We start from the raw sequence: 20,214 nt of genomic DNA, 5'->3' as shown, positions 1-20,214 counted from the left end.
GACCCGGAAACCTGTCTGTGGACAAACGACGGCTCCCTCGGCCTGAAGCGAGATGAGAGCCACACCCCATAGTCGCCTTTGACTGGACTTAACTGTTTGGGGTCCTTTACCTTTACCTGTTACCTTTTATTTCCTGATCTATTTTTCTTACTTTCAATGTCCCGTTGTTGTTGTTGCTGCTGCTGCTGCTGCTTTTTATGCTGGTATTCACTGGTAAAGAGTACCAGCACTTCTAGCTTTTTACTCCCCCCCCCCAAAGCACTGGTTATTATTATTCAATTTCTATCCCACCAGTCCTCCCAAAGGAGCCCAGGGTGGCAAACACCAAAGTGGGGAAAACAACTATTAAAATAAAAATTAGTCACTACTGTTGCTGTGCCATGGTTTGGATTGCAACATCAAGGCAATGCCCCATATAATGGCTTTTGCAAGCAGAGTGATCATTGTGACCTGTATGAAACACATATTTGCTGGCAGAATTACTCATAGGACTAAGTTGCACTCCTTGAACTCCAGTTCAAATTATCGTTAGATTAGTCATTTTTCTGGTAGGTTGTATGAAAATACATGTAAATTTCTTTCATGAACGTCATTCATTACGTTCTTTAACTAGGAAGCTCAGACCTGGCTTCAATTGCAGATGAATAATTAACAACCTTTCCACTAACTTGTGTGGGTGTTAGATCAATTCAGATACGTTTTTTCTTTGCGCATAATTCTTCAATGAATTTAATTATGTCATTTCTAGCCATCAGTTAAATCAACAAACACATTTAATTTTAACTAATATTTTCATTTGTACCTTTTAAGAAATGTGACTAATATGCTAGCGACTTCCGTTAAGAGAAGAAACAGGGTTTCTTTTTCTTTCTTCCCTTTTATCATGATGCTACACTTGGGGAGGGTCTATTAGGAACCCAGTTTTGATTATGACTAAAGGCTAAAGTCATAGGCCATACCCGACCCAAAGTCAGGCACACTTTAGTCCCTTGGATTTTAATGAGGTTTAAGTAGTTAAAATTATACATTGCACCTGCAGCCTTTATCTATATGTCAAATCGAAATTATATATCCCATTCTAGAGCAAATTTCTGTTCTACAACAATAGTCCGTGTAAACAAGCAAAAAACTCCAAAAAACCATAATCAAAACCAAGGCATTTTTTAGTAACTATTTATTTCTTGGGTGCCATGGTCTCAAGTTGTTAAGGGCTTTATCAGAGGCATACCTAGGCTCCCTTGCACCCTTGGCAAGGAGCTGTATCGATGCCCTTCCCACCACTTGCACTCTTGGAGCCCTGCTGTGGAGGTGCCCAGAAGAGACTACATGCCTCACCCTTCCACCCAGAGCAGCAGAAGAGCAGCAAGGAAGCATGTGGGTGGGCAGGTGAGCTCCTAGTCACTCCAGGTCGGAGTGGAGAGGCATGATTTTTGCAACCCCCGAGTCTGTGCCCTTGGCAGGTGACAGCCTGGGTATGCCCTTGGGCTTTATAGACCAATAGCTGCAACTGGCCTCATAGCGGCCAGTGCTGATCCCATAACACAACTGTTATGTGTCAACAATCAATCACTCCAGTTAGCAATCTTGCCACCACATTCAGCTGCAGCCTCTGGACTAAGCCTAAGGAAAGCTCTGTAGAGAGCACATAATGCTAATCAAGCCTCAGGTTTACTCAAGGTTTTCATTGATGTTGTACATCAGAGCTCTTCATGTTAAGCTAACCCTTTTCCAGCCCTGGGAGGAGTGTGGGGAGTGCTTGCGTGACACATCTACACACTGCAGCCAACACACTAATGTGTCGCAACACACAGTTTGAAAGCTGCTATACATGGATAATGTTGCCCTCTTGTGTTTTATATCCAATGAGAGCTTGAAGAAGGAAGGGGGAAGTGCAGGAAAAGACTTAACTGCAGGATATTTCTTCAGAGTTTTTAAATGCAATACACATAACACTGCTAAGTACTACTTATTATACCCATGTAGATCTTTTGTAAGTTACTTTTGAAAATGAACACTACATATGTATTCCCTTTTGTTCCTGGTGCCTTGTAACTGACAGAGATTGATGAGCTGTTGAATCATTTTTTCTCAGGAGCTGCGTAGAATGCTATTTAGCGTCTAATGATCAGTCTCAGGAAGAGTGCGCTGAGAAATGTAAATTGGTTGATGCGACTGTCAGTAGTGGAGAAGGTATGTAGTACATTTATTTATTTAAATGTATTGCTTAGGCACCGTTGGTTGTAGGCTTATTTATCCCCAGTAGTATTTATTACATGCTGCTGCTTGTATTTTTCAAGTCATTCTGTTATTTTATTGTAGAAGTGAAGAATCTCTGTGACCCTCCACATGTTGTGGGACTTCAGCTTCCATCAGCCTTAGCCAGCATGGCCAGTGGGCAGGAGTGATGGGAGTTATAGTCCAACAACGTCTGGAGGGCCTCAGGTTGCTCATCCCTGATCTAAGGTCTTCCTTCAGGAAGTGGGGGTAGCTTATTCAATATAAAGTATAGATTGGATTGTATGTTTTTAACTGTTAATATGTATTTGGTTATTTTATTCTATTGCATCTTGCTCTAAGAATTCATGTCAGAAATCTTAGCATTAAATATATAATATTTTAGACGTATACATAGGATAAATACATCAGGCATATGACTTATATGTCTACCTGATTTAGTGTGCAGAGAGTAAATTCTGGTGTTCAAGGTCAAATGTTTACGCAACTAAATGTATGCAACAAATTCATTATGCTGACAACAGAACTGATTATCTCAGTTTACAGCAATGTGATCCAATGTGAAGGAAGATGAAAAGAGTAGATGTTTATGGGCTTTGTTTGCAAAATAAAGAAATGCTGACAATAGATGAGCTCCCTGACACTAGCACTAGTCAAACAAAAAAGAGCTACAACAATTTCAGGTTCAGGGCTGGCAATGTTTTAGCAGGTACTCCTGTGCCTTTCTTTTAACTGCAACTTGATGCAGGGAAATTAACCACATGAAGCTTTTAAAAATTATTTTGCTCTGAGGCAGGAGACTGCCCCTTATCCAGAACTGTTTAGCAGCAGAAGGTGCCTACAGACAATATTCTGGGACTTCTTTATCTCACACAATGATTTCTGTGCTACAAAAAGTTTCGCCTGCTAAATTTGTTAAAGGTACAGGAGAAGGGCCCTTCTTGAAAGAATTTTCACCTTTCATCCTCAAACTTGGATAGGAATTGTTAAATTCTTTAAAGCAGGAAGAGAGGCAATTTCTCTTTCCGGTTTACAACCCAGACTCATTGTTGACCCCAGCGGCAGAACTGATGTCAAATAGCTGACCAAGAAGTAGAGCTTCTCTAAAAGCAGGGGTGACATGAAGTCATTTGTCAACTCTATTCTCACCCACAACAAATATGAATAACAGACAAAACTGTAGTTCTTGAGATCAAGTAAGATCATCTGGGGTGCTGTAAACACTTCACAGACATAACCTCACAGATATAATAATTAGGTCAAACGCCTAAATGAGGTGTTTTTAGTAGACCAGCATCTTGACGATGGTTGCCCCAAATTGCTAGGAACAAATGAAAGGCTTTTCAGATAGAAACAATAAACTGATGTTTACATTCTGTACCAACATCATTATTATAATTTTTTTTTAAAAAAGGCAACAGTATATTTCTTGGTAGCAGAGAATTGGGTGAAGGGAAGCAAAGCAAAGCACTGTAAAAGGATCCCTATACATGTGAGAATTTGTGCAGAGGATTTCTTTTACATACATTGAAGGCACATGGCTTCCCCTAAAGAATCCTGAGAACTGTAGTTTAAGTGTGCACCCTTACACTACAGTTCAAAGATTCTTTAGGGGAAGCCATGTGCTTTCAGTGTGCTGGGTATGCAGCCTTAGTGGAACGAAAACTCTGCTTACTTTCCATGAATCCACCACAATTTCAGCAAGACTAATAGCTAACATGCTATTCCAGTGCTATGATGAGGGAAGTGCATATGCACAACCTAACTCATGACGCTTGTGGGGAGAAGCATTCTCCTGCCATTTTTCTGCATTGGTATGGGAAGAGCCTGTCTTCACTTAGGCCTCATTTAGGCCCAGAGAATGGTCATACATGGGCATTCAACTTTTTCAAAGTTGTAGTGTTTTCAGTTACAATTATACCCACCTTGTTATCTTTGACTTGTCCTTCCCTCCTTCTATCCTCTGCCCCACTGTCAAGATATGCACAGCAATTATATGCATTTTACTTGGAAGCAAACCCATTGAAGTTCAATGGAAGTTACTACGAAATAAGTACTTATAAATAAGGTTGTTTGGAGGGCAAGCGGAATCTTTCAGCAAACTGTTTGTTTCTGCCAATTACACCAATATGGTACTTTACATGGTGTGGCTGTAGATTTCAGAGGAACTTCCATGAGGACCATTATTACTGCTTTTTTGAAAATAGTTTGTGGATTGTAGACTTGACATTTAGCACCTGTAGGTACATTAAAGTGAACTGATTCATATTCCATTGTTCTTCCTTTTCGTGGTCAGTCACAGTTCTTCACACAAAACCCATGCCTTCTAGGCTCTTGAAGGGGCATAAACGTTTTCCTATTTAGGTGAAAACATTTTTTTGCAGAATCATATTAAATGCACAGAGGCAAATACAAATAGGAAAATCTTAGGTTAATTTTAGATTCATTTTTATCTATTTTTCAGTGAGCAACATTAGAATTCTCCAAAAGCTTCAGTTCTTTTCATAATATTTTGATTTAATCACTATTGAAATGCACTTTACCTTAATCTTTATAACAACATTCTGGAAGCAATATGCGGCAGCTCCTTTGAAAAGGATCAGTATCCTTCCTTTCTTTTTCTGAGAAGTGAACATGCTATGCATTGAAACACAGTCTAGACATACAACCAGTAGCAATAAAACAAAGAGAACATATTATTTACTTTGTACTATAATCAGGGCTATTATATTCCCTAAATAGCTGTGACATCTCTCTTGGAAGTATTTCCAATTCATTGAATTTCAAATTACAGCAGACTTGTTGGGTGCTCTTGATGGTCAATGCAGATTGACAACACCTGGACCTTCTCAACTGAAACCTAAGTGCAAAGTGTAACAAAAACGGGGAGGGGGGAACCCTTTTAGTGGTAGAAGTATTGTGTGAAATTCTTTTAAGTATTTTAGCTTCCTTCCTTAGTGCCTGTTGAAAACAGCCTTGTGATATAAATCCTTTAATCTGCATGGTTACTGCATGATGAATGGTTTTTGACCTGAAAAAAAGTGTTTTCCCCCACAGATATCATGGAAGATAAATTTGTTCCTTGTTTGTTACTTGGAGAAAATGAATGTGCTATCACATTTCAAATGGCAGCTGATGAACAGGGGAAAACAACCATTCGTAGCATAAATCAAAAAGGTAGGCAACCTGGGTTTGGTAAATAATTTCTTACATACACTACTAACAAGTATATATACTTTTAAAAGTTGGCCTGGAAATTTGGATTGGATCCTGAGAACTGCAGGGAGGAGGACGCTCTCAGAAGGGGTTTTTACCATTTTCCATTCCTATCCTTTCTACTATCTACCTGAAAATGCTCTCACATTTTCCTATGCTGAGGTTGGGGGCAGTGGAGAGCAAATTGGCCAAAATTGAACAGTTGCATCATGTGCAAGTGGAGCTCAACCATATTTTGGGTAACACTCTCTGGAAATGCTCCATTCCACCAGTGGAAGACTTGGGGCTCTCAAATTTCAGTGGCACCTTGTGCAACGCAAAAAAATCAGTGTACTCCACCTCTCATGTTCTGTTGTAGTAGTGTCACCACACCAGTCGCAGTGCCCTAAAACTGCCTCTGAAATTTCCACAGCGTTCAGGAGAATCCACTGACCCCCAACCAAAGAAGCTTTTCAGGGGTACAGGGAGCTGAAGAGGAGGTCCAGTTTTCAGTCTCGAAGCCAATAAGTTATAGAGAGACTGTTCTTCAATGAGCTAAGAAAGTGCACCTAAGATATTCGTTTCTTACACAACCATTGATAAGAAGCAATATGGAAAAGAAACCAGCCTGGCTGACAATGCTAAGTTTATTTTCAGCTATGTATCATCTGATTTACTGTGGATGCTCCCAAAGTTTGTCCTATTCATTTGAATGGTAGGTGGCGCTCCACATGTGCATTCCTTCATGCATGCAGAATTTCCTCATGAAATGAAGTGAATGAGGCAGCCAGCATACATAACATCCCTTGTTGTTTCACTGGGATCTGGGTTAGGATGCCAGTCTTTACATGAAAAGCATACAGAACTAAACCACTCAGGGCATCTTTTCAAATGTGTAGCCTAATTCGTAACCATATATGTGGGTTTTCCTTTCTTTTTACAGCCTGTCCACAACCTCCAAATATTACAATGATTGTGCTGGGTCTTTCGATTGCTATCTCCCTCACTGGGGTTGTCTTGCTTTGCATATGGAAACTGTTTGTTTCATTTCATGACCGCAAAGAAGTTGCTAATTTTGAAGCAGAGAGATCGAAGGCCAAATGGCAAACAGTACGTAAAATTCCATAGTTCTTTACTTTATTCAGTTGCAAAATGGCAGCTGCCACATGTTTTGGGTAGGTTTTGTGTTTCAAGAAAAACTGAATGTTCTGCAGTGTACTCCACTGACTCACCAAGACATACCTGAACATAGTGGCATTAAAATTGTTGAAATGTCTAAAATAAGGATATTTCAGAATACGCAAGGAAACATCATAGTTCTTTCCTGAAAGTATCTAAAGTAAGGAGTAAATATACCGGTATTCACATCTGAAGATCAATTTGTTTTGTTTTTTTTAATAAATATTTATTAAACTGAAGATCAATTTGACCCAGGCAGAACTTATTAACATCTATATAGAAGGCAGCATGCAACAAAGGCATGTGCTGCTTTCAACCCAGTAGATGTCTGACTCCTCCTGAGTTTACTTCCCAATGGAATTGTACCACCATATCTGAGAGGGACAGAAGCACATACAGTTTCTCTAGCTCTGTGTTGCAGCTTACTGGAAAACTTCCCTGCCCATTTCTTGAGTGTGTAGAGGCAGGCTCTCCCTGGCCAAACTGCTAAGGGCAAGTGGCAATGGCATTATGGCTGAGGAGATTCAGCCCTCACCCCAAACCCTAGCAGCTTCATATGGAGAATCTGTGTTCCACCCCTCTGCCTCCACTCCTCCAGATGTTGTTGCACTCTCACCATCCCTGACCATTGGCCATGCTGACTGGGGCTGATGGAGGTTCTCTATCCCTGCTTAATGGCGTCCTCCTCATGCAAGGAATTCCAGTGTGTGCATCTTACTAATTGGCTTTGAGGTAACAATTAAATTTTAAAGCCCAGTATCACACTGGATAGCCAACAACCTATGCTGAGCTTTTCTCTACCTAAGCCCCACAATCTATAAGAGAGGCTATGTCTTGTGATGCTAGAAGCTAGATAGGGTTTATGAGGTAAAAGGAACAATGCACGTATAAAACATAGTGAAGTATGACATGTGAAAAGCCTTTTCCACCAGGAAGAACAATGCTTGTAGCAATATCAAATTAAATTGCCATTAATAGGAAGAGCTTGTAATTTGTTTTATCATTGATGCTCCACGAACAAGCAATTAAGAGCAGGAGGAATGAATTGCTTGACACCACAATCCCATTCAGTGGAGTTACTTTGTTATATACAAGCACAAATTTAGTTAAAGATTGCATTTTTTAGCACAGGACAACTAATATAGTATACTACTAATTCTATGTGAAATAGACTAACTTGTTCTGTTATACTTCTGCAGAAATAGAAACTAAATAGGATCACCATGACCCTTCGACGGCCTAAGTTATTTCTTGGGAAATATACAAAATATTTTACTTCAGTTGTTTGCATTTTTCATTTAACATCAGATTTAAGTACAGATCTATTTATTAACTGTTTTTGTTGAAAAACCAAATGCAGTAAAAAGCCACAGAATCAAATATGAAGTAGTTTACTGAATACAATTTTCCCGCTCTTTTCTAGGGAATAAACCCATTGTACAGAGGCTCAACAACAACATTTAAAAATGTTACATACAGGCAAAAGGAAAGACAACCTGGATCTGCTGCGGATATATTTTAGCACCCTGGATGATTTTGGGGGCGGAAGGGGAATAGTTTGAAAAAATGTTACATTTACTAAATTTGTTCAAAATTTATTATTAATATGCTATAGTGGTACAATAGTTTAGGATGACAGAATATGTGCTTTTCATGGTTGGAAGACCCGTAGTCATAGCTTAATTTGATCTATGAGAACTCATTTTCTGTATCAGAATTCAGAACTGGATGTGAAGTAACCAAATGCTGAAGACGCACATACTTCCACATGTGGCGGGAATGTCCCACAATCCAACCCTTCTGGACAACAGTCCTACAACAAATAAGCAAAGTAACTAAACAGCTATTAGGAGTCATCCCAGAACTGGCCCTACTAAACATCTTCCAAGATAATAATTCCCATGCGCACTATAAACCCACCTACTCTCAGCAGCCAGAAACATCATAGCCAGACGCTGGAGAGACCTGTCAAGAGTAAACTGGTGTCACTGCCTGAAACCAAACCTCTCTTAGGATGCACTGTGTTCTGAGGTGTACACACAGAGATTGTGCATATGGAAACTTCCGTACTCACCTCAACAAAGATGGCAGCTATGTTCATTCCTTTGCAAATCACTTCAGAAAGCAGATCATTATAAAAAATACACGTGAGCCATCTCAATAAAATGCTGCATGTTCATTAATCATTGCATTTGTGTCCAAATGACAAAACAGAATGTAGCTTTACTCATAAGCAGTAATAGTCATGGAAGATGTTAGTTGCCACTTTTTTGAGGCATGATTCCTATGCTGTTAATAGCCACATGACATAAACTCAAGATTTTAACACTACTGCTTTCAAAACCTCTTGAATTTCTTTCTCTGATGTGAACGTTAAAGCTCTGACATGGTGAAAGATTCCAGTACTAAAAGTAATCAGACTTAGGAAAGGTTTCTGTGTTTGGCTAATAAAATTCCCCACAACTAAGGCTGCAATTTTAAATAGACTTACAGTGCAATCCTATATATCTCTACTCAGAAGGAAGCCTCACTTACTGCATATAAATATGTATAGGATTGCCCTGCTACTAGGATGTAAATCCTGTTGCACAAAATAGAACTTACATTTGCTTTAAAATGTTGTTTTGTATATGTAGTTATACAAAAAAGAAGTCTTTTTGCAGAGTGCCTCTTGCATTTTAGAAGGTGAGAGAAAAGATGGAGGGTTTAGCTGGCTTGTAAGCGGGGTGTCTTTTTTTTTTTTTTTTTACCATGAAGTGGTATTTGATTTTTTTTTCTCCCAGAGCAAACTTTCACTATGTTATTCATAGTATGAATGTACTTGGTGAAGACACTGGAAATGTCTGAACAGTTATGTTTCCTGAAATAGTTTTGACCCAAGGCTGGACCTTAAATGAGGCTAAAACTACATTTTATTCATTGGATTCCCTTGGGCATTTTGTTACACGGTTTTTTAAATATGTAAATATTGTGTGAATGGCATGCATTAAATAAATAAAAAATTAAAACCTGACATTTTAAGTAGTTTTTCTTTCCTTTTTAAAATGTTAATATGTAAGTAGAATTTTTCTAATCAAGCACTTTTGCACAGGTTTTCAGATTCTATAACAAGTCAAATATCCTGAGCATGGTTATGACCCATAAAGATTATAATTTGTGTGCACCATGTGCCACAACATTTGGTACTGATTCCTGCTGTTTTGTAAGTAACTTGGGTGTGGGTGTGTCACAATTTCACAATGTTTATCTCAGGGCCACCACATATCACACTGACGTTCGAGAAAGGGCTTTGGATCCCTATGCAGTATCTAACATATATATTTAATTACATGTGTGTATCGCCACCATCACTTGAATTCACATGGCCACCTGGATTTTCCTGAAGCATGGAAAAGCATATCATAATTTCCACGACACATAATATAAGGAATTCTTCACCATAGGATGTGGTGATGGCCAGTGGTCTAAAATGATGGGGATTAGACAGATTCACAGAAGGCAAGTCTGTCAGTGGCATTTAGTCATGAACTACACCACAGAACACCTGAATTAAGCTAGTCCATGGACCACAGTTTTGGAACCTCTGACTTAATCAGATATAAATCAAAATGACTTGTGTCACCTCTACAGAAGAGTGGGCATGTACCCATACACTCTGCAATGCAAATGCTGAAGGTGCCCAATGTTGAGCCTTGTACATGGGGCAAACAGGTCTGCATTATTCTTTCCCCTCAAACATGGATAAAAAGATTGCACAAATCAGGATTTCAGGCATATAGTTCTCTACAAGGGACAACCTTATTACATGACCATTCTGGATGCATACTCTGGTATCCCATCACACATAGAGTATCACAGCTCAGGCTATCTGGTTCAGACCAGATATTTTTGCCACATAAGCATAATATTAAAAAGTTTATATGAGATACTAATTACCCCTCTACTCCCTTTCAAGTAAAGTCACTCCATCTTATTTGCAGATGCAAGTTTCTTAAACATTTTGTGAAGAGGCAAGATTGCATTATTTTACAATGCTTAGGTTTTCTACAAATACTGCCAATTCTGGAAGTTCTCAAATTGCTTTAAAGAGTTCAGTTATCCCCAGCAATCCCCATAGACCTCCATTTGCTTTCCTACAGTGTTTTTGCTTTTCTTTTCTTCCCCCAACCTATTTTGTCCAAGAGGTTACATTATTGATTACTTTGGGAAATATCAATAATAATACCTATATAACCCCAGGTCAAATTCTGGACATAGATGATGATGTTGCAACTTCCTAAAACATTGCTCTAACTCAAGCATTGCTGCTCATTTTTGCATCTGCTTTATGAAGAACTTTCAAATAAATGTAGTCTTTTGTAGTCAACTTGCTTTTCCAGGTTATTACACAATTATGTGTAATTGTTGGATAGAGAAGACATATGCATTATAATTATTTTTCATATACACTGTTGTAAAATATTGGAGAAATTGCAGGGTTTTTCTCTGTTGGTTCTCATTTTCCTTCCCTAATATAAATTCATATATATATATATTTATCCTTCTTGCTAATATCCTGCTGTGATGAAGAGCACATTCCTTCTCTGTCTTTGACAGGAGCTATATTGCCACTCTATCATACTTCTCAAGCACACCATGGGAATGTCTGCTTATATTTCACAGTGGGGTATGAAAGCTGGAATTGATTTAGCTCTATAGTGGCTATCCGTGGTCTGTAATTTATAGCAGAACCTACCTACAATCAACCTCTCTCTAAATCTTCATTTTCTATATTTCCAGAAAATGGTCCATACTTTGAAATCTTTCCACTGTCTTAACATTTTGTCACCAATTGGCAAAGATGGATACATATCTTTAGAAGAACCATGATTATACATGCCAGGCATAATAAAAAAGCAAAAGCTTGCCAAAAGCTTTCACAAATTTGGATTTTTTTTCTAACTATGACTATACTGAGCGGTAAGGGAAGAATCCTTGATCTGTGTGGGCTTGTTTCACCCTTACAGTTGTTTTTTTTTAAAAAAAAATTGTATTGGAGTGTGCTTCTAAGCTATGAAGCCTACTCAGATACATTTTTTTATCTGCAAGGATGGAACATAACCCACATGGATCAAGGAGTCTTCCTTTATTGCACAGTATAGTCAGAGTCAGAAAAAATGTGCATTGTTTTGGATTACTTACATAGGGTGGTAGCCAATGTTTATCATACTTAGAGTAAACCAATTGAAACTGATAGAATTAAATCCACATTCAAAAGGTCTACTTTGATAAGGCCTAACATTGGATATCGTCACTGGGTTGTTTCCCACAGAGTCAAAGTTCCTGGTTATAAAAGTTGCAACTTTGGCTGGCTCTCTTATATCCTCCCACAACAATCTTCTCCCACCCTCCCTCCCTCTCTCTTTAAAAAAATCACTTTAAAATATTTTACTGCAAGAGTTATTGATTTAGGACAGTGTGAGTGTTGCACTGGGCATGCAAAGCCTAATAAGCACTTGGCCAGCTTTGAAAATGAGGCAGGAGGACCCTATCAGAACCCCCACACCACCTTCCAGAAGCTGGGCAAGTGCTTATTAGGCTTTGCATGCCCAGTGCAACACTCACACTGCCCTAAATCCACCTCTGGTTGCTGGATGCATCTCTCACAAAGCTTTATGGAAAGTTCAAAAGGTTCTGGGTGGGCCTCTAAAACCTGGCATTTTAGTGAGAGTGGGGATTTGGTTGCTTCTGTCTCCATGGATGTAATCTCTAAATTGTAGCAAGCTCCCTTAGGCACAAGTCTATTTTTAGTTTTGTGGTTTTCCTTGTTATAATTCCAAGCACTTCTGTATATTGTGTTTATTATATCTTTCTTTTTATGAGACCCCATTGTTCAAATGACATTGATAGTAATAAATTATTATGAACACAGAAAGCTCCTGCTATGCTATGCAAGTTGTATCTAGAGCTCTGAGCCTAGTTTTGGCTGGGGAGGGAGGGATATAAATAAAAAATATATATTATTATCTGTTCTATTATTTAGAACACTACTTTTCAGAATGTTGCCATTTTTTTTAATAATATATGTGGACTAGAACTAGTTCTTCATGGTGACGTGTGGTCAGCAAATATATTTCCAACAATGTGGTCCATTTTGCTAGGGGGAGGGTGAAATACCCTTCTTAGCTGCAATTATCACTGGAAGCAGATGGGTCTGGTACGTGAATCAAATGAAATCTATCCCTGTACAACTTGCCAAGTAATGAAAATGCTTTAACTGTTGTGGCACAAAACATTGGGGGCTTCCTGGCTGTGATCCTAAGCATACCTGTGAGAAATGCTAATACACATCTTTTATAATTTTTGCTTTCCAAGAATCAATTCTGGGTAGCTCTCAAATATCATTTGGACTAAACATAGAAGCAGTTTTTCCCTGTAATTTCCCTAGCCGTTGAATAATCCACTTACACCTTGCTGCCCATTCATCCATGTACAGTAAGCCCTGTTAAAGTCAGTGTAAACGTGTCTCAAACCCCATTGTCAGTGGTTGTTCCACGCTGCAAGTCTAACCCCACTGAAATCAATGACATGTGAATCTGGCATCTGTAGGGGAACCAGACTAGCATGGCAGTCCGCTTGCTACATGTTCTGTAACCTTATGCGTGCCCAACCTTCCAACCATCAGAGTCAACCATAAGTCAATAGTTAAGGTCAGTCTCAGTTATCTGTCTGTGTGAGCAGGTGTGAGAGAGAATGGAAGGAGCATATGAAAGGAGCAAGGGGTTAATTGTAGTCCTCCCTGCTTGGAAGACCCATAAAAAACCCAGAGCTTCATCTATATGTATTTGCACAAGGCTACCACATTGCTCGGTTGGCAGGCGCTGGGACCGAGCAACGGGAGCGCACCCCGCTGCGGGGATTCGAACCGCCAACCTTTCGATCGGCAAGCCCTAGGCGCTGAGGCTTTTACCCACAGCGCATAGGGACCGCTTACTAGCGGGAAGGTAAACGGCGTTTCCGTGTGCGGCTCTGGCTCTGGCTCTGGATCTGGCTCTGGCCAGAGCAGCGATGTCACGCTGGCCACGTGACCCGGAAGTGTCTCCGGACAGCGCTGGCCCCTGGCCTCTTGAGTGAGATGGGCGCACAACCCCAGAGTCTGTCAAGACTGGCCCGTACGGGCAGGGGTACCTTTACCTTTACCTTTTACCACACTGCTCTAGTTTGCCAGAAGCGGCTTAGTCATGCTGGCCACATGACCCGGAAGCTGTCTGCGGACAAACACCAGCTCCCTCAGCCAGTAAAGCGAAATGAGTGCCGCAACCCGAGTCGTCCACGACTGGACCTAACAGTCAGGGGTACCTTTACCTTTACCACTTCACAGCCCAAACATATACATGTTTATTAGTGCTGCAGTTTTAATTTATTAATACTGAGATGTATATATAAACATTAATATATCTGGGAAAGTTATTTGCAGAAACTTGCTTATAATGCCATTAGTATATAAATTTATAAACAATAATAAGTAAAAGCCACCCATGACAGAGATCTCCAGGTTTATAGGACTCCAACTACCACGTCAACATGGCCTACACTGAATGTAACCAAAAGACTATACAATCTGAACAGAAAAAAGTGAGATTGCATGTTCTTTTGTATTTCATGAAAATCTTTAATAATTTTTTTTATTTTAAAAATGACCAATGTTCAGGGATGCGGTTGAATCCCACCCAAAAAATACAAATCTGGAAGTGCCCATAGAATGCACATCAGTATTCGAGAACAGTAGATGGAAACTCCTGACTCCACCTAGTTACTAAGTCCAGTGCCACCTAGCAATTTACCTGGCTGCAATCTTAGGGGCTTGTCTTGACAGTAAGCCCCATGAAATTCAATAGGATTTAATTTTGTTACGATTCTGCTACAAACTATACAAAATGCCACTAGCCAGAGACTTGGATAGGAAGAGCCATGGCATGGGCCAGTTATACGGCAGCTTCCAACGTTTCTAGGAAACACAATTATCCGCCTTGAAATGAGGAATCTATAAATCTGACAAATAAATTTTAAAAAACAGCCCCTGAATGTGGAACCAGGAATACTGTACATGTGATCTGGTAGCTTTTCAAGTAGGAGCGAGTTCCTAGTTAATGTCACTAGTTGGCGCCAGTGATACTAAAGCTGTATAAGAAGAGCCAAAGCAAGTTGCCCTTTGTTTACGCAGCAATCTCCGCCTATGGAGCTGGAATTTCGCCGGAGATGGTTGTGGGGCAGGATTCTTGCTCAGATGCTTGTCTCTTGCTCCCTGGGCTAGCTTTGCAAATGAGAAGCTGCTGAGCCTACGTTCCATCACGTCACCAGTCCGTTGTGGTTTCAGCAAACTCCCGTTGCTACTTGCATGCCAAACTCTTGCGCGCGCCAGCAGCGCCAAAGCCGCAATGAACTGCGTGTCCGAGTGCAACCTCCCCACAACCCAACCAGGAGGAGCACGTCGTCTGGAAAACACCGCCAACCAGAGTGGCCTGTCCCCCATTTTTCTAGCTACTTCTGCCAACGTAAAGGTGGCTTATTTATTTAGCGCCCCGCAGGGCCTGCCTGTTTCTTTCTGCCGTGGTCACGGCCTGGTTCCTTGACATCCGCCTCCCCTCAGGAGGGGAGGGAGGAACTTGCAGCAACGAGAGAGAAGAAATTGCGGCGTTTTTTCTCCCTCGGGCGGAAAGGGCGGGAAGCGCCTCCCGCCTTGCTCAGCAAACCCCCACAGAAGCAGCTGCTCTCCCTCCCCTCGCTCCCCATTCATGCGCTCCCGGACGGGGGCTGTCCTCCTCCTGCCAACTCCGCGGGAAGGTTTTCCCCTCTCTTAAAACGCGGCGGAAATGTCCCGTGCCAAGTCCCTGCTGCAGCTCGTCTGGGCTTGCTCCATGCTGATAGTTCGCTCCAGCTTGGCTGAAGAGGAGCTCGGCGCTTTGACGCGCGACCAAGTGCCCTACTTTTGGAGTAAGTCAGCTGGACGGAGCGGCCGGGGTTTTGTTCGGAAAGTGCAGTTGCCTTGGACGGCGCTGAATGGAAAGCGGCGGCTCTTTTCTGCGCGTCTCCTCTCTCTCTCTCTCCTCTCCCCTTTGATTCCCTTCCAGCTATTATCACAGTGAGTCAGCCGTCAAGTTCCCCCGGCGTTAATCTTCCAGTCCAGGGGGGCCGCTGCACGCTCGCTTGGCATCGTGCTTAAGTGGCACTGTCACTCCAAATAACTTGGGCTGCACTGCAGCCCAACCTAGGAGTAAACTCACTGAATTCGACAGGGCTTACTTCTGAGTAGGGTTGTGCTGTTGGCCTGCAATCCTAAACAGGCTTAGGGCTCCTCCAAGCAACATTCATTCATTCATCCTGACTACTTTGTGCACTGATGATTAGAGTATATCTAGTTTCCAGTGAGCATTAAGTCCGATTTGTTTGTGGGGTGACTGAAGCACCTGGCCCGCTAATCGTTTGTTAAACCCACACTTTTCAATGCATTTCCCCACATCACTTCCCGAAACGCAAAAAGTTCTTTGTCTTTTTAAGTGGGTTTGCTGTGTTTAAAAAAGGTAAAGGTAAAGGACCCCTGACAGTTAAGTCGCGAATGACTCTGGGATTGCGGCGCTCATCTCGCTTTACAGGTCGAGGCAGCAGGCGTTTGTCCTCAGACAGTTTTTCCGGGTCATGTGGCCAGCATGACTAAGCCGCTTCTGGCGAAACCAGAGCAGCACGTGGAAACACCGTTTTTGAAGTGCTTTCGAACTGCTAGGTTGGCAGGAGCTGGGACCAAGCAACGGGAGCTCACCCCGTCGCAGGGATTCGAACCGCCGACCTTCCAGTTGGCAAGCCCTAGGCTCTGTGGTTTAGACCACAGCGCCACATTAGCTGTGTTTAATTTACTTTAATTGCACAAATCCAAAGTTCTGATATGTGTTTGAATCCCTCCTGCAAAATAGTGATAGCCTGGAGGCATTCCTAAGTAGTCAGGAAGCACCATTGAGTCTCCTATTTAATAGCTGTATAGTTGTAATTGTTTTGTTACGTTGTGTATTTAAATTATGGCTGTTTAGATTTTTACTTTCCATTCGCTGCTATGGTTTTGCCAGAAGCGGCTTAGTCATGCTGGTCACATGACTCGGAAAAACTGTCTGAGGACAAACGCCTGCTGCCTCGACCTGTAAAGCGAGATGAGCGCCGCAATCCCAGAGTCATTCGCGACTTAACTGTCAGGGGTCCTTTACCTTTACCTTTTAGATTTTTACACCTGTGTAGTGGTTCTTAGCCTTTGTAAATTGCTTAGAAGATTATTTTTGCATTAAGTGTTAGGATAATAATAATAAGAAATCCTCTATAGAACTGATTTCAGAATAAGCAAGCTTAGGAATGCATAGTATGGGTGATTCCAGACGGATGTCGTTTTCAGGTGGGATCCAATTGTATACTATCAAAGTTAGGTTGTGCTGATAAAATTGATTGGGAGGCCTTGTGCTTCAAACCTGCTTCCTTAAAAGGTGAGACTTTTTGCAATAAGGAAAGTGACAGGAAAAATGCAGTGGAAAGTGTGGGATAGCACTTGCTTTGATGCTCTGTCACCTAACCTCCCTGCAAACAAAACAGGATGAATGTTCAATAAACAGGTCAACTGGAAGCACCCTTAGCCATTCACTAGAGGGCCTCACTAATCAATCATTTCATTATGTGGTTTATGCACTGTTTTTAGCTTACGAAGAGCTAGTAATCCTAATATTTCCCCCTCAGGTAAATGTCTGTTGTGAGGAAATAGCATTTTCCTTGTCTTGTTCTGAGACAGAGGACAGCGTAGCCGAGACATGCCACACTTTCACTTTAGCAGGCATCCAAGTTCTGACAAATATGTGCACTCTCGTTGCACAAGAATCATAGGTGCCTATTGGCTAGCACCTGTGTGATTGTAGTGGTAAGGACTTGCGTACTTCCCCAACACATCTTTAACAACTGGAACACCTTTTTTAAAGTTTTAAATTTTAAAGTTATAGTTCTGAGGTGACTTCTCTGGCAGGAGCACTTGCCTAGATGTTTTTAAATGCTACAAAACGTACAAATATTGACAAGCCTGATTCTTGTCCTGCGGCAATCCCTGCTCCTACCATTTGCCACAGAGAGGTAACCTGGGAACCAGGGGAAACATAGTCTCGGAGGTTAGGACATTCCTCCTGGAATATTGAGGTAATAAATGTATGACATAGTTTACTTTGCAGTACTTAATAATAAATTCATTAATAATCATGACTATCAATTTGTAGGAAAATTAATTAATTTGATTTTCAAATTAATGGGTAACCAGATTCAAACCCAAGGTTATCTGAAAACTCAGTAGGCTTGGAAAAGCCATTCCTGGGCAAGTTTGGTTGTAAGTTTGAATGAGCAAAGGATTTTCATGCAATCATTCAATCTATATATAATTAACTGGGAGTAAGACCCGTTGCACTCCTGTGCTGCTTACTACTGAGTAGATATTCATGGGATTGCATTGTGAATGTCTTATCACTGTTATTGATAATAACCCAGTCATTGTAATGAACTGAAATTGAGCTTTTTTTGTTCTAGAAAAAGGGATATTTATTATCCAAAGTGATTCCCTCAACACATGTGTTAAAGCTGAGACATCGAAGCTCATCCTTGAAGACTGCACTCAGCTTTCGAAATACATGTTATGGAAATGGGGTTCTAAACAGCATCTTTTCAACATCGGCCTAAGCACTTGTCTAGGACTCAGTATCAGCAACCAAGAGCAGCCATTGGTCATGGCTGAATGCAATTCAGCTCAGCACTCACTGTGGTGGAGCTGCCTTGGAAAAGGGTTGATTGGTGCATCGCAGTACAAATTAGCACTTGAGAGTGGCAAATTTGTTGTGGCAAAAAGAAATTCAACATATGGATGGAAACAATTCCTGTCTCTTGATGGGGATCTTTGTGAACATGCATTCAAAGGTAAAATAAATATTTGCTTTCTTTCCATGCTTCCATTAATATTACTGGTAATAGGTTTTTTTTTTCCCAAAACAGCATTTTACAAGTGACTAAAACAAACAGAAACAGGATCCAATCACATGGGTTAAGGAAAGCCATTTGTTGTGTGTGGCTTGCAAGCAAACACACCTTGAGCCAACTATTCCCACATTACGTGGAGAAGCACTCCAAAGACTGTTTCTTGTGTGTTATGCATGCCATGAGTTTGATTTGCCGCAAAGGGCTTCGATCTCTCTCTAGGCTATCAGTGTGATACCTTTCTCAAATATTAATTCAGTTCAAAAAAGTGGCTGTGCTCTTAAAAATATTGTTTAGCTTGCTAATTTCAAAGCACTCCCACAGTCACCAGTTTCTATGTGCTTATGCTCCTAATTCTCAATCTATTTCACATGGCTAAGCCCAACAATTACTGGGCTTACGTGATACTTGTTCCAGTCGTGCTCCTGTGTGAAGCCTGCAATTCTGCATTCACAATTACAAACCTATTTATGAATCAATGATCTGCACAGTTTTGTGCTCAATATACACCACGTGTTCTGATGTTGCAGAAAGACCACCTGTGAATATAAGTTTTACAATAAATATATACTGTTTGTCTTGGGGTGCAGCCATTAGCTATTTGCAATGCATTATAACTAGATGAATGGCCAAATAAAAATACTGTAATATCATAGCTCGGTGGTGGAGCATTTGGTTTGTGTCCATAAGCTCTTCAGTTCTCCAGGTGGGGCTTGGGTTAGACCCCTGTCTGAAACCTTAGAGAGGCACTGCTGATCAGTGAAGACAGTACTTATGGTCTGAGTCTGTGTAAGGCTGCCTCCTATGTTCTGTTGCAAATCAAGTTGTTACTATCAAGACATAATCCATACCAAAAGTTTGAGGGCGGAGGGGAGAAGTATGAATTTGATAGGGAAACAATGCAAATATATGGCCCTTATTTTTTAATGTTAAAATACATTAAATTTGGAGGCTGTATGAATTTACACTGGTATAAGTACTGTATATGACATCCTGACACAATTGCATCATTTGGATTTGATGTCTTGTGGAGTAATCTCTAATCCTTAGTTATCCTATGATGGTTGTAGTAATGCGTTTTAAAAGGCCAAGTCTACTGCTACCAAATAAAAATATGAGTGGGTGTCCTGGTTTAAGTAAGCTAACTCTGGCATTCTTTGTCCATGACACCTACATAATAATTCTTCTACGATTTTGTCTTGCTATTATTGAAAATTAAAAACCATGAAACTAAAATAATGACAGCAGTTGAAAATCTTTTCTGATTGTAAATGGATGCATTTTTGAAGCAGTTCATTGTCACTTCTGCTGTTCTACTACATTATAATATCAAGAAGAATGGAAAAAACAAATATAGTTACAGTAACTCACAGCCTTGGTGTTGAAAATATTTCATTATTGACATTCGATCCTAATCCCAAATGCATTTATTCTGAAGTACTACTGATTTCAAAGGAACTTCCTTTCATGTAAGTATGATTACTATTCCAAATCAAAGGACCGTTGTGATACCAGATTTGGGGGAGTACAAATTAGAGGGTTTCCTATTGCTTTCTATATATTTTTTTCTAAGTGATTTATCCTCGG

At 40.6% G+C, this 20,214-nt stretch overlaps 2 protein-coding genes across 6 annotated transcripts in view; both read left to right on the top strand.

The window, feature by feature from the left end:
* ITGB6 (integrin subunit beta 6) overlaps positions 1-9,622 on the top strand; it is a 68,504-nt gene extending 58,882 nt beyond the window's left edge. For all 5 annotated transcript variants that reach the window (XM_083707418.1, XM_083707416.1, XM_083707415.1 and 2 more), the window contains 4 exons: positions 2,093-2,190; positions 5,293-5,412; positions 6,374-6,540; positions 8,033-9,622. In XM_083707418.1, the coding sequence (XP_083563544.1) occupies positions 2,093-2,190; positions 5,293-5,412; positions 6,374-6,540; positions 8,033-8,131 (484 nt within the window). In that variant the 3' untranslated portion in view covers positions 8,132-9,622. The remainder of the gene's footprint in view (positions 1-2,092; positions 2,191-5,292; positions 5,413-6,373; positions 6,541-8,032) is intronic.
* Positions 9,623-14,759: 5,137 nt separating this feature from the next.
* Positions 14,760-20,214, top strand: part of PLA2R1 (phospholipase A2 receptor 1) — a 59,318-nt gene continuing 53,863 nt past the window's right edge. The window contains exons 1-2 of the mRNA XM_083715722.1: positions 14,760-15,582; positions 18,187-18,570. Coding sequence (XP_083571848.1) covers positions 15,462-15,582; positions 18,187-18,570 — 505 coding nt within the window. The 5' untranslated portion in view covers positions 14,760-15,461. The remainder of the gene's footprint in view (positions 15,583-18,186; positions 18,571-20,214) is intronic.

This window comes from Podarcis gaigeae, assembly GCF_964106915.1.
Source record: "Podarcis gaigeae genome assembly, chromosome: 1".
In the NCBI taxonomy this organism is placed as follows: Eukaryota; Metazoa; Chordata; class Lepidosauria; order Squamata; family Lacertidae; genus Podarcis; species Podarcis gaigeae.
This window is presented reverse-complemented; position numbering and strand designations above follow the sequence as displayed.